This window comes from Amblyraja radiata, chromosome 33 (assembly GCF_010909765.2).
Source record: "Amblyraja radiata isolate CabotCenter1 chromosome 33, sAmbRad1.1.pri, whole genome shotgun sequence".
NCBI classification, from domain to species: domain Eukaryota; kingdom Metazoa; phylum Chordata; class Chondrichthyes; order Rajiformes; family Rajidae; genus Amblyraja; species Amblyraja radiata.
The window spans coordinates 171,875-186,920 of record NC_045988.1 but is presented as its reverse complement, the minus strand read 5'-3'; the positions used below and the strand labels follow the sequence as shown (position 1 = coordinate 186,920).

Here is a 15,046-nt window from a genome sequence, read left to right as displayed (position 1 = left end):
AATGTACTAATGTCCGCCTAACTGATTCTTTTCTCATGTTTTAAACAGTAGGTACACATTGACTGCATGACTCTATTGGCTGCAGCCTGATCTGTGGGATCATGGAATATTGGTAGATGCTACACCATCTGTGCTGTATCTTACCACAATCTTACCAACAGATCATCACGTCCTGATGATGTATTGCTTCTCCATCCCATAAGTTTCTACAATGCTGAATCTTCCTCATATGTTGCAAAACATACTTGGCGAATAAAGTGTGATTCAGATTCCTGATTCTGATTACTAATGTTATTTTCTTTGATTTCCACATTACTCCAGAAATGTGGTTGTCCACTATTTCAAGGATGCTATGATTGTAGATTGTAGATGTGGTCAATAGTATTAATATCTCATGTCTATATCGACACGCTGATTTTAGCAACAAATCAGAGACTATGCAATTGTTATTCACCACAGGTGCCAATATGAGCTCCATTGTGGATTCATCATTCTCATTCTATTGAAGGAACAGAGAACGCAAACAAAATCAATTTTTGTATTGTGCAAACAAATCATTTTTCAGTTGATGATGAGGCACATCTCACACTGTATTCCAAAAATGGTCCAATTTTTCTCAAAGAGCAATGTAACAATGATGGTTTTCTCTTTGTGACTTTGCTTCACTGTTAACTGATTGCCTTGTTTTCATTGTCCATGCTGTACTGATTCTCCATTGTCCATTACAGGCCACAGGGTGGATCTACTCGTCACCTATGGATCCCTTTGATGTGGCTGTGTTTAATGAGACTTATGATGGAAACTGGACAGAAACAATCAATGGCACAAAGACAGAGAAGAAGTACCAGTACAACTATTATGCCATGCTCCTGACTCTTCTCATCTTCATGATTGTATTCGGCAATGTGCTGGTCTGCATTGCTGTGTCGAGAGAGAAAGCCCTGCAGACTACTACCAACTATCTCATTGTCAGCTTAGCAGTGGCAGACCTTCTTGTGGCCACCTTGGTGATGCCATGGGTAGTTTATCTGGAGGTAAGATGTACACTGTTTATCTAAACTGAGTCCTTTTAATACAGGACGTGCAGGAGGCACGACATTTTGACAAAGTTCCAATGAGCGGGTAGATTCGTTGGGTCGTAAGAATGGTAGGTACCATCCATTATCAACCCTGTGTACGCTAGTAGTGTCGCATGACAGTGGTGTTCCAGCACCTCTAAAATGTTCAAAACTGGATATTCAATATTGTTTTTAATTTTTATCGATAGTTTTTACTAAAGTTTAGCAAATAAAATGTATTTAATTAAATCAGATGATCAGGCCCTTAAACAGCTTTTAGGACACTAATCTGCAGGAGACATCACTGAGAAACAGTCTACAAAGAAAGCACTGATGTTCCTGTTCACCGCCATGGATTAAAACATTACGATGGTTGTTTTGGCATTGAGCTACATGGTATATGTAATGATAGAATCAGATGTGGAGACTTCCTCACAGAATGTTGAGGGACCCATCTGAAAACTGTACAGACAGAAACCTCTACGCCAATAACACATCACTACTGATTTTTCCTTTTTGGGCCAGTAATACAAGTTATTCCCTCACAGTAGCACAGTAGCACAAACTTGCTGCCTTACAGTGCTTGAGACCCATGTTCAATCCTGACTACAGGTGCCTTCTGTATCGAGTTTGTACATTCTCCCTGTGACTGCATTGGTTTTCCCCGGATACTCAGGTTTCCTCCCACAATCCAAAGACATGTGGGTTTGCAGGTTAATTGGCTTGTGTAAATTATCCCTGGTATGTAGAATAGAACTAGTGTGTGGTTGGTTGTTGGCCAGTGTGGACTTGTTTTCACGCTGTATCTCTAAACTAATGTAAACTAAACTGAAAACTAAAGTTCACAGCAGTTACCATGAGAAGGAGGCATTCTTAAGAAAAGTTACATTAGAACCATTCTTAACAATCCCATTGAGGAAAGAGACTGAATATTGTACAACACCACCAGATATTCCTCACTGTTTAAATTTACCAGCTTTCAAACTGGTTGTCCTCTCATATTCTTTATAATATGATGTAAATGTATCCACATAACTATAACCTCAAATTACATGTAATATTTTGATGCTTATTTACGAGAGTCTTCTCTCCTGCTTGTCCCCCAGTATGAAGATATTTATATCAGTGGTGCCTGGGCATTAGAGACAGTGAATTCTAGACAAAGTTACCAACATCTTTTAGCTTTGAAAGACCAAGCTTTGAAATAAATGGAACATTACTTGATTTCCTCAGGCAATAATAGGTTTACTAATTTTCCAAATGAACATGGGTTATCCCGTTTATATAAAATACTGCATCTCAGGATGAGGCCACTTGGGCCATTATACCTCTACCATATCTATTGGTTAGTGAACCCAAACACATCTATGCTGCACTTTCATTGTAGCCCTGAAAACCTTTCCTATCCATGTATATCACCATTTGATAGACACAAAATGCTGGAGTAACTGAGCTAGACAGGCAGCATCTCTGGAGAGAAGGAATGGGTGATGTTTCAGGTCGAGATCCTTCTTCAGACCATTGACCATATCACCATTTGCTTTGACTTCTTACTTAATCCTCATTTCATGATCCTTTCAGTCATTCCTTAGCCAGCTCATAGAAATGTAAAATAAAACTTCTCTTAACTTCAAAATATGTATTATTTTGCCCTATGTATGTGTTATCTTTGTGGAATCTGGATTCCCTTATCTTCCATATAAACTTCAGGTATTCAGTTTGAATAAAAAGATTCTAAATATATTTTCAAAGATGAACAAGGAACTTTAAGGGTTGCATTGATAGGGTGAGATGAGGAGGGATGGAAGGAGTGCATAGTCATGTACAAACTAAATGGGCTGAATGGCCTATCCAGTGATGGTAAAGTAGCTTCAAAAATCTAATCAAAAACAAGAGATGAAAAAATACCAACTTTCCTTAGATGCTAATGCTCAATTCAACTGTGGCAGCAGACAGCTAGAAAGTGAAATTTGCATTACTATAGATTCCACAACCACAGGACTGCTCATGTGCTGATGTACTTTTGAAAGCTGTCCATCTAGCAAGCAGTTAAGAGCAATATGTGTGAAATAGGTTTATTACAAATTTAGTTCAGTGCCTCACTTCTTCACAGTAATGTCCAAACCTGACTGCAATGCAATGGTAACTCCTGCTTTTCCAATTTAGTACATAAGATAGAATCTGACAGGTAACATTTGAAACATACACAGCTTGAAAGAAAGCATATTTAACTTAGTGATCACAGTTTGAACAAGAGAATAAGTCTTCAACATACAAAGATATTTAGTTTGATCCTGAGAACGACATTGCATTCTGATTTACGGTGTTGTTCAAAGCCAGTGAGGGACAACATGCTACTATTGAAATGTTTTCATAATTTACAATTTACAAGCTAGCGGTAATATTGAGAGGGAAGTTGGGATCTGGGCTGCTCCATCTAAAATGGAGGTAGAAGGGGATTCTCTATTATAAACAGTTGCTTGAAATTGAGGTATAAGTTACAGCAAAGAAAACCACAATGGGATCAGGGAGCAAAGAACGTTCTGTGAGTTAGCAGAAGCAGGCACGGCCAATCTCTCTCTCCCTTTGTATTATTATCACCATGATTCTGTGTTAATTGGTAATAACATTGTTCCACTGGTGGTGGCACTTTAAGGAGATTAGAAGGAAATCCTTTACAAATAGTTATTATAATGCAACGACCACATACTTTTAACAACAATATTTGTACACTATCTTTTAGATGGTGAAAGATTCCAAGCATTTCATAAGAACATTACTGAACATAACTTGACTGAGTCTCTCGAGGAGCTATTAGAGCAGCTGGCCAGAAACTTGTTAAGAGAGGTGGGTTTAAGGAATATCTTAAATAAATAAAGAAATACCAGAGCTTGGAACCAAACGTTTAAAACTCGTAAATGAAAGACAGGGGTGCAAACGAGGGCAGGATTGGTGGATCTCAATATTCTACTGAGCCACAGACAGTGACTGGAGCAGGAAGGGTTAAGACCAGGGAAGGATTTGAGGAAAAACGATGTGATATTTCAAAGCTAAATAAATCTCAAATTAAATAACATAGGAGGATTAAGAAATCATTGCTTGTGGGTGAATAGAGAATGGGGGATGAAGATTTATCCAAGATGTTTCATCTATCCTTTCCCTTTATTCTTCTCCTAACGTTCTCATGGTGGGATTTCCATTTGCATTCTATATAAGATTAATGCATGACTCTGAGAGATGACTACATTGTCAAAATGAAAGAAAGCTGGATTTATTATGATGGCAGACATATCCAAGGAACTAGAAAGAAAATACTAATGCCTGCCATAAACTGAATCAAGCCATTAGCTTGATGACTAAGTTCCATGATTTACTGTCCTGTCTTAAAGCAAACAGCCATTTCACATCAGTTAATCTAATTTATCGATCTTACTGACCCTGTACGTTATATGCTGGCAGATACGGCCAGTGCTCACCCTCCTGAGTTTATAAACTTCCGGCTCATGTCTCACGGGGCAGTTTTTCAATGAGAAATAGAAAATAACATGTTAAAGTCTGCAACCCCAGAGAGAGAGTGAGAGACACACACATACACAAAAAGCTGGAGTAACTCAGCGGGACAGGCAGCATCTCTGCAATGGGTGACGTTTCGGGTCGAGATCCTTCTTCAGAGAGAGAGAGACGAGGGCAGGCAGAGCTGGGAGAGTAAACTGGTCCTGTGGGCATTAGGGATGTTTGCGCGCTCAGCTGAACAGCCAGAGTTCTCACTTGGAGTCCATCCAGAGTTTGTAGAAGGAATGATAATCTCTGAAACAATGTTTTGAAGCTAATGCATGAAAAGAACCAAAGTTCATGTCATTCAAGCACAGAATACTCCCTATACGATAGTAATAACCTTTCTCATAGGTGCAGAATTAGACTCTTCAGTCTATTGGGTCTTCTCCACCATTTGATCATGGCTGATCGACTTTTCCAACATTCTCCTGCCTTCTCTCCATACCCTTTGACTCTCTCATTAATCAAGCATTTATTAATCTCCACTTTAAAAATACCCAATGACTTGGCCTCCACTGATCTGTGCCAATAATTCCACAGATTCCCCACCCTCCGGCTAAAGAGATTCCTCCTCAACTCCATCGTAAAGGTACATCCTTTCATTCTGAGTCTGTGCCTTCTGGTCTTAGACTCTCCCACTGTTTTTTTATAGGCTTCCTTATATCTATGATAAGTCTGAATCAATGAACAAGTCAGGTTAAATAGAATATTTAATTTGTTGTTAGTGCCATTATTCAGCCAGGTGCTACATGTTCACATTATTTAACCATCTTGGCCATTCACTTATCTTGTGTTATATCATGTAGTCATTTGTTCATAAATACAGTACATCTTGTTTCTTCCAGTTCGGAAGGTTTGGGGAAGGTCATGCTGTAGCTAAGCAAGGGGTTACGAGAGGTCATTGGAGCTGGTAACGTGATTGGGGTTTGACTGGACTAGTTCCAGCCAACCCTATCTGGATGACCATGTGGCAATTCCCTATGCCTCCTTTTGTCTCCCGACTGCAGTGAGCCAAGTGTGGAAACAGCAGTTGGATCCGGAGATATCATGAAAATAGCAAGATCATTATCTAAAATCACCATTGAGCCTGGAAGGATAATCATTAATGGACCATACTAATAAAGCCCAGATCCCAGAAAATGTATAAACATAAAAGCTTTTAAAGCAAGATGCATTTCCTTGTGGTTCTGTGTCCTGAGTCACCCATTCCAAGCAGAACCACTCCCAGTGTTCAATTTCTTCCCTTCCAAAATAACCTGAGTGTCACCAAGGTCATGGAAGTGCAAGCAAACATCTCCCCATCTACCACAGGTGAACTTTGGCTGAGTCCAGGATCTAAGGACCAGGAAGCTTCCACTTACCCATCTTCTCATCACCCCCAACTCTACGCAAGGCTGTCATTGGATTAAATGTTCCTGTTCTTGACTCCCACCAGCGTCTCAGAACGATGGTGTCACTTTAAGAGGAGCTGACGTGTTTGCATTCACAACATGAATATTTGCCATCAACCCATCCAATTCACACGGAGCAGCTTTACCAGGTTTATATTAAATCTAGCATTTGAAAATGCGGCTTCTCTCCATTTCAATTGACTTCAGCTAGTCTATTTATGTATTTCCTTGTTTGTTCTGTAATCTATATAACGTGCTTCAGAAGTGAGACAGGATCTTCAAGAAAACCAGACCCGATGCTACTTAACTGATAAATCTGAGACTAAAATACTGGGTGGCTGTTCCTCACAGCAAGAGAAGAAAGATTGTTCCTATAACTGCACTCTGCATTATTACTCAGATCTGAGATGGGGAGAAAACAAATGATAAAAGGAAAAGGTTTACAATTTACACTTGAATCATGCTGTTCCCACACGGTGTGGGTCATCAGCTTACTGTTTCCTGTGGTGGATCTTTCCGTGTTCTCTTTGGGGGAAATCGGCAGATTTACATCTGACAACCTAACAACCACATGGTCTCAACTGTGTTTCGCTAAAAAGGAGTTTCAGACAAGGTTACCTTGCGTTTTAACAAATCATCGTGTTCCATCTTCTCACTGCAAATACTTCCTGAAATAAAATTCATCCCTTGATTAATAGGTAGAGCATAAAATGATTCCTTGTTATCAATGATATTTTGTTTAGTAATTTTATTTGTAAGGTTATTTCCATTGTGTGTGACATCGGGACAGTGTATTTCAGATAGTGTCTCTGTGAAAACATTAACCCTTTGAGTACTGAAAAACTTAAAGCAATTGGTAAAACACACCTTTCTTCACTTCTAAGGATTGATAATAAAGAAACGGAAATCTAAATACTGTCCAATCTGAAGCAATATTACATTAAAAGAACAAAAAATAGACACTTTTAATTCTCTCCAAGATGATTGGATTCAAATGTTAATGTCCCTTTAAAAAACAGGCAGCATTGATGCTTAATGATCTTTCATAACCCTTTCAGAATCCTGCAACTGTTCGGCACAGAGCTATTCACTCCGTTGTCCCCAAACTGGCCAAATAAAGTTCTCCAGTGTAAGTCGACATCCCAGCCACTGGACTGTAGTCACAAGTGGTACACTTGAACAACTTGACATTTTGTACTAGCCAGGGAACCATGTAGGTCACAACACTTTGTCTCCATACAAAATGGGGGTCTTTAATTCACAACAGAGGTCTTTAATGCTTTACTCAACCCAACGACCAACAAACAAACAGACAAACAAACAAACAAACAAACACACACACACACACGCGATAAAGTATATACAAAACATCTCCCTTTGTCCTGTGCAGCGCCACCTGCTGCACGGGAGGAGCAATGGGTCCTCCCACCTCACACAGTCCAGCAAACATCACATTTCCCCTTTCCAGTTTGAACGTCTCCATTTAGCTGGACATCGCTTCACTCTTTTTTGCCAGCCTTTTTTGCGTTTCACAACTCTTGCTAAATTCTCAGAATCAACAGTTTTCTTCAGTGTTCACTTTTGAAGAGATATCAGTATTTGCTTTATCTGTATGCTGTTCTTTCTCCACTTGGCTGTAGTTTTTCTCGGTGGTCGTCAGCGTTTTGGATGCAAACGCGATTGCTTCTTCGTTGCCGTTCAGCGCCGTTTGTGAGATTACAGCTCCAAGACCATACGGCGATGCATCGGCGGCCAGCGAGATTGGCTTCGATGGGTCAGAGTGGACCAAACACGTCTTCTGGGCGAGCATCTCCTTCAACCTGGTGAATGCATGGTCACACTCTTTGGACCAATGTCATTCGACGTCCTGTTTTCGCAGGTTATTCTCGCACTTGCTGACCATGTTGCAATCCATGGTAGATGACAATGCCATAGTTGATCCATCGTAGATCAAGGCGTTCATGTCAATGTTGAAAGTATGGATCCAGTCGATGGCGCACAGGGATGTACCATCTTTACCAACGACGGTCAGCGGCAACATCTGTGTCATACCATTACAGGAAACGGCGACAGTGCATTTGCATTTAGTGGGAATGGGCTGTCGTCCGTATCCGAAAAGGCGGATGCTGGCCAGTTTCAGTTTCGGCGATCCGATCCTCTCCCAGAAGTCCTGACCCACTATCGACACAGCCGAACCAGTGTCCACCTGGAACTGTAGATCGACGTTCGAGACCCGCAGCAGAATCCTCGGCTTGTCGGTGATGGTAGACACACCGAGCACTTCAATAGAAATTGTCTCTGCGATTTGGTCGACTGTGTTTTGCGTTTTCTTGCCCTTTCTCAGCATTCCTATGGTTCCTACTGCCTGGAGATGACCTTTTCGGTTACAGGCATAACAAACGATATACGGGCAACTCACGGTGATGATGAGCAGTCGAGCCGCATCGGTAGCAGGGTTTTATCCTCCCCCCACAGGGGAACAGCTCTTCTGAAACTGTCCCACCTTCTCCGGATTTGCTCTGGGTCGATCAACTGGTTTCTGGCGTTGCGGACGATTCTGACGAACTGCATGCACCTCCTGATGGAGCTTCGACGTTGTTCCGCCGGCCATTTTGTGCAGTTCTTTACTCAGCAGCTCGGCCATCTTAGCACACTGCAGCACATTCTTCAATGAGGCGTCCGATTCCTTGAGAATCGCTTGCTGGATGAATGCGTACCTGCAGCCCATAACCAGTCTCTCCCACAACGCATTGTCTTGGCACTTTCCGCAGCATTGAGTTTTAAAATCACATGCCTTTGCCTTGGTGCGAAGTTCAGCAAGAAATTCGATAATCGATTGCCCTTCCTGTTGCACCGTCCTGTAGAACTCAAGGCGAGTTGCGAGGAAATTTCGACTTTCTTCGAAATGCAGCTGTAAAGCTGTTGTGATTTCAGAATATGAGGCTTCAGTTACTTCTTCTGTAAGTAAATTTTGAAGCAGTGCAAAAGTTTCTGGAGACATTGATGAACACAAGAGAGTCATCTTCCTCTGGTCAGTCGTAATTGCCATACTTTCAAAATAAAACTCAGATACGATGACCACCTTTCTCGCTCAGGATCGAAACGATCGAATTGCTGGGACATGTTAGTTTGAGTTCTGTTATTAAAAAATAAAAAAATAGGCTCTTATCTGGGTCTTTGGACGCAATCTGAAGTATCCCACTCCTGACACCACTTTCGTGTTCGTTTTCTAGGTCTGCACAAAACTTGAGAGTCTTTAATTTACAACAGAAGTCTTTAATGCTTTACCCAATGCTGGCAGCAAGACAACTCAAAATAGCTGCGCACACACACAGACAGACAGGAGAGAACTATATACAAAACATCTCCCTTTGTCCTGTGCAGCACCACCTGCTGCACAGGAGGAGCAATGGGTCCTCCCACCCCACACAGTCCACCAAACATCACACACACAGATAATGTATAATAATCAAAAGTACAATAAATTAATAACCTTGATACGAGGTAACCACAACAATGCAACAATCGGAGTCCATAATGCGACTAAAGACAATCCTTCCACACGGGCTAATCCATTGTGATTTTATGCATCTCTTTGCTCCAGAGAAAACAATCCCTTTCCGCCCAGTCTTTTTATCATGGATAAAATTCTACAATCAATATCACCGATCCCCAAATCTTCCCTGCTTTCTCTCTTATGCTATTGCATCCTTACTGCAATGTGATAATTACAATACCGCAGCTATGGGCAAACTGGGCATGTTCACACCTTATCAAGTCCATGACTGTGGTATTGAAGGCAAAGGTTGAAAGTTCCATGGTGAATCAAATAATCCCATTGGATTTCTATATGTGGAGAAAAGACATTGAAGAAAGATCAGGAAATGACAGTGTTAAGAATAACAATGTAGAAGGTCATGCAAGTTTATGTGAGAAAGAACTGCAGATGCTGGATAAAATCGAAGGTAGACACAAAACGCTGGAGTAACAGCGGGTGAGGCAGCATCTATGGAGAAAAGGAATGGGTGATGTTTTGGGTCGAGACCCTTCTTAGCTTAGTTTGTTTTACTTTAGTTTATTATTGTCACGTGTACTGAGGTACGGTGAAAAGCATTTGTTTGCAAGCTATCGAGTGAGAGAAGATTCCACATGAATACAATCAAGCCATCCATGGTGCTCAGATAAAGAGTACAACATTCAGTGCAAGATATAACATTGAAGTCTGACAAAGTCCAATCATAGGTCTCCAATGAGATAGATGGAGGTCAGGACTGCACTGATAACAGCTGAGAAGAAACTATTCCCAAATCTGGAGCTATGCATTTTCAAACTTCTGTACATTTTGCCTGATGGGATAGGGGAGAAGAGGGAGTGGCTGGGGTGAAAGGAGAATGAAAGTACAGAATGTAAAGCAGAGAGTGGAAAGTAAACCATTGGAAATATTCAGTGGGTCAGACAGCACCGTGGAAAAAGAAACAGAATTAATGTTTCTGGGAAAAGACCATTCATCAGAAGTGGGAAAAGTTGAAGATAAATGAATGCTTTATACTGGAGAGCAGCCAAGAGACAGGAAAGAAAAGACAAAGTTGGAAGGCAGGAGTGATTGCGTGGTAGTCAGTGGTAGAACCAGCTGAAAGAGGGGGGTCCAGTGATCAATGTAAGGTGTAAGGAGAGGAACAAAATCTGAAATTACCAGAAAAAAGTAAACAAATAAACTGGAAATATAAAATACAAGTGAATTCAAGATTCAATGTTTTACTTCAAGAAACAATGAACTGCAGATGTTGATTTACTAAAGAAAGACTCAGAACTCTGGAGTAACTCAGCAGGTAAGCAGCATCCCAGGAGCATTTCAGGCTGGGACCCTTCTTCAGATTTAACTTTATGTTTTACTCAAGTTTCTAGCATCTGCAGTATTTTATTTTTGAACATTAATTGGGCAGAGTCTGCATGTTAAAGGCTCCACAATGTAAGGATGCCGAGACTCTGGGGAAAGTACAAAAGTGTAATGACAGGGTTTCTAATGATCAAAGAAGTGTGACTATGGTATCGAAGCTCTTTTGTTGAGGGCAGGGAATGCCATGGGGCGATCGAGTGGAAGAATCTAAAATTACCAGACTGAATGACAGGGTGGATGCAGGAAGGATGCTATCAAATACTTTAGAGAAGTTGAAATTCACAGTTTGGCTGAAATAAATAGCAGAGATATGTTTAAAGGAAACCCTGAGGTAGAAAGGGAATAAAGAGCAAAACTATGAAAACTTTAGATGAGAAAAATCTAAAATAAAACACTCAGTTGGCAAGAGAAATGTAAGTAATATTCAGGCCAAAGACCCTGCAGCAGAACTGGAATAGAGTTATTTTTAAGTTGCAGGAAAGGTGGGGCAGGAATTAGTGTGACAGAGGGAATATGTCTGACTGGGTGAGGCCAGGATTGGGTTGTCACCAATCTGCTGATCAAGCCATCGGCTATTGAAATGGGAGTGGACCACAGGACTCAACTCTGGAAAACGAGGGGCAATTCTTGAACAAGTGCTTGTATTGAATTGTACATGTTTGGTCACCTCTCAATTGTCAGCATGTAAATATAATGATTGACACAGAGTTCCAAATGTCAGATGTACATCATGTAAAAGCAGCTCTGATTTGTGAGTGAAAGTGTGCAACAAACATATGGAACCATTTGCTATTTGCTATGAGGATCTATCATGACCTGAAAATCATTCACTACAATCATTTAAAATATTCAATTAGACAGAATTAAAATTGCTTTTGGGGGCTGGTAATGTTATAAATGATGATGATACACATTAAAACAGCACAGGTACGCTTTCTCCATTCTACCTGTCAAAAGTGCTGTGAAAATTGTTCACTTAAATTCAAATAATATGACATCAGGTGCTTAATCAAAAATGAAATTCTTTCATGCATAATCATTTATGCAAATAACTATTTCACTTTATCTTCTGACTTAATTGTACTCAAAGTAAGGAATATTTATATATTTAAAATATGTGAAAGGTAGTCACACTGAAATAATTAATTAAGTTGTATAAATGGGTGCAATGGTGCGAATATTGTACTGCGAACATAGGCAACACAGCGGTGCAGCCAGAGAGTTATTGCCTCACAACGCCAGAGAGCCGGGTTCGATCCTGACTACGGATGCTGTCTGTAAGGAGTTTGTACATTCTACCTGTGACCACATGGGTTTTCTCCGGGTGCACCGGTTTTCCTCCACATTCCAAAGACGTGCAGATTGGCTTCTGTAAATTGTCACTAGTGTGTAGGATAGAACTATGGGTGTGTTTGGGTAATCGTGGGCTGCGCGGACTCGGTGGTCCCAAGGGCCTGTTTCCTGTTTCCTGTTTCCTGTTTCCACGCTGTATTTGTTAAAACTATATCATCTTTAACACGTATTGAAAGGAAATATAACACATTCTTTATTTATTGTGTCTTCTCAATCTGTGTTGTTATTGAAAGGGAACCCACCTGACGAGTGGCATGATGCTAAGATCCTAAGGTTCACTGGATCTGTTCCAACCCTGGAGCCAGACCCATCTCAAGTTTACACCAGAACGGGCATCATGAGGTTTCAGCATTGACACCATGGGAGCAGCAATAAGAGAGAACAGATCATTGCTATTTGTACCACACCTTATCGGAGCTTCAAAATATCTCAAGTCGCATAGTGGTCCGTGGACCTTTGAGCCCACAACATCTCACAAGCACTAAAGTGACTGTTGACCAGTTACACCAGTTCCTTTGGAGGTTCTGCATGTGTGAGAAACTCCCTGGGATTCCCAGGCAGCAAATAACATGGATGGGAAATTAAATGGTGTTTAACTTTACCTGCAGGATGTTGATCTCAGTGGTGAAAACATGTGGTGAGTGGAGTTGGGGTGATATACACTTCCTTCAGTCAGAGGCATTGCACATGCCGGAGAGCAACATTCAAACATTCATCTTCACTTTAAAACTCCATGCTATTGCCTTAGAGTCCATCGGGCAAGTGTTGTAAATTACTGATGTTTTATGCCCAATTGCATGAACTGTATCCAAAGAGAGGAAATTAGACAAAATAAGGTTAATAATACACAAGCCTACTGATAAACCAGAGATGAAAATATGTCAAAAGTCAAGAGCCAAACTAAAGTAAACTTGATTGTAAATTCTCAGCTGCCTTCAAACTTTGAAAAAGAACCATTGATCAAGATCAGAAATAAACCAGCACTCAGTCTGAAGAAGGGCCCTCGACCCTACACATCACCCATTCCTTCAGTCTGAAGAAGTCTCGACCCGAAACCTCACCCGTTCCTTCTCTCCAGAGATGCTGCCTGTCCCACTGAGTTACTCCAGCATTTTGTGTCTATCTTCAATTTAAGCCAGCATCTGCAGTTCTTTCCTACACAAGGTGTTGTAGAGTTCTGGCACAAGGCTATCTCCTTGCCTGACACCAGAGGGTGCTACATTACTGTTCCGAGTCTGAAGAAGGGTCTCGACCCTAAACCTCACCCATTCCTTCTCTCCAGAGATGCAACCTGTCACGCTGAGTTACTCCAGCATTTTGTTTCTACCTTCGGCTCAGCATTCAGTCTATTTTTAAGCGACTCATCCTCTTGAATGTTTCTGTCCAACTGTGCGGCCTTGGACCACATTTGACAATAGACGATAGACAATTTATGTAATTCCCTGCACTTTCAGATATTCATTAGATTGGGCATTTCTAATGGAGATCAGATAGGTAAAAGTATCAGACTTGATCTACTAAATCTATTTCAGATTTTGACTATATTATTGGGTTAATTATTTTTTTGCGATAAAGAAGGAAGGGATATTTATAAAATTTCATTGGAAGTTGTCAGAATTTGTTACAGGTGCCTTGAATGGAAAAGTGTAGTTGGGACTAGTCATCTCTGTGAAGAGATATGTTTCAATGGCCTTGTCATGGTCTTGCATCATGCAATAGTACTTTACAGCCAATGAAGTATATTTGAAAAGTAGTTTCTCTTATCAGTAGTGTGAGGGTGAGTTTATGTTCAAACTATATTAAACAGCAGAATGAAAATGACCAGATAGTTGTGTTTTGTGTGACACTGATTGAGGGGATAACTATCAGTCAGGACATTGAGGTTGCCTCCTCTGCTAAAATTCCTAAAATTCCATGCTATCTTTTCCTGACGGGGAGAATAGGGCTGCAATTTAACATGTCATCCAAAAGACAACATCTCCACTTTGTGCAACACTCACCTTGTACTGCACTGGAATAACAACTGAGATTTATGCTCATAATTCTAGGGTAGGACTTGAACTCTCTAAATTATAACAAAGGTGTTACCAGCTACACAAAGGTGTTACCATGACTAACACTTAATTTGAAAAGTATTTTAACAAGATCATGTGTGACAACACTATTTACAGACACAAATTAGTAATTCTGCCAGATTAACTGTATGTTATTACTGCTAATGTTCCTGCTCCTGGTAATAGTCTCTAGTGCGTAGGATAAACACAAATGTACTGATGATTGTGGTCAACGTGGACTCGATGAACTGATGGGGCCCATTTCCAAGCTGTATCTCTAAATTAAACTCAAATTGCATGGCCTGTGAAACTCAGTGATAGCAATGCTCGAAATGATCGACTGATTTCGTGCACCTACCATTTGTGTAATTATCCTCCACCTAAAATAATCTTCTGATGATTCTACTTGGCCTTTATTAAAATGGCAGTTTTCTAAGTAAACTACAATCATCAGAGGACACCGGCAACTCATTGATCAATGTGGTGTTGCAAATAAAGCACATTTTAACTCACTTTTATAATTCACTTTAGTGGTTTCCATTGAATTGCAATAGACCTCTTTTAAGTACTTCAGTGGTTGTGCAGCAGGGCATAACGTGTAGTGGCTATTTGGCTGCTGCTACAAGATCTATTCACCATATATACTTGTATATGCTGACATCTTTCAGAATATTATAATCGTTGTATCTTGCAAAGGAGAAAATATTTTCATATTATCAGAAACAAATTCAAATTAAT

The 15,046-nt window shown here is 40.5% G+C and overlaps 1 protein-coding gene across 1 annotated transcript in view; it reads left to right on the top strand.

Annotated features, from left to right (window-relative positions):
- Positions 1 to 734: 734 nt before the first annotated feature.
- The window catches only part of drd2 (dopamine receptor D2), a 35,406-nt gene continuing 21,094 nt past the window's right edge, over positions 735 to 15,046 (top strand). The window contains exon 1 of the mRNA XM_033049662.1: positions 735 to 1,034. Within this exon, the coding sequence (XP_032905553.1) occupies positions 756 to 1,034 (279 nt within the window). The 5' untranslated portion in view covers positions 735 to 755. The remainder of the gene's footprint in view (positions 1,035 to 15,046) is intronic.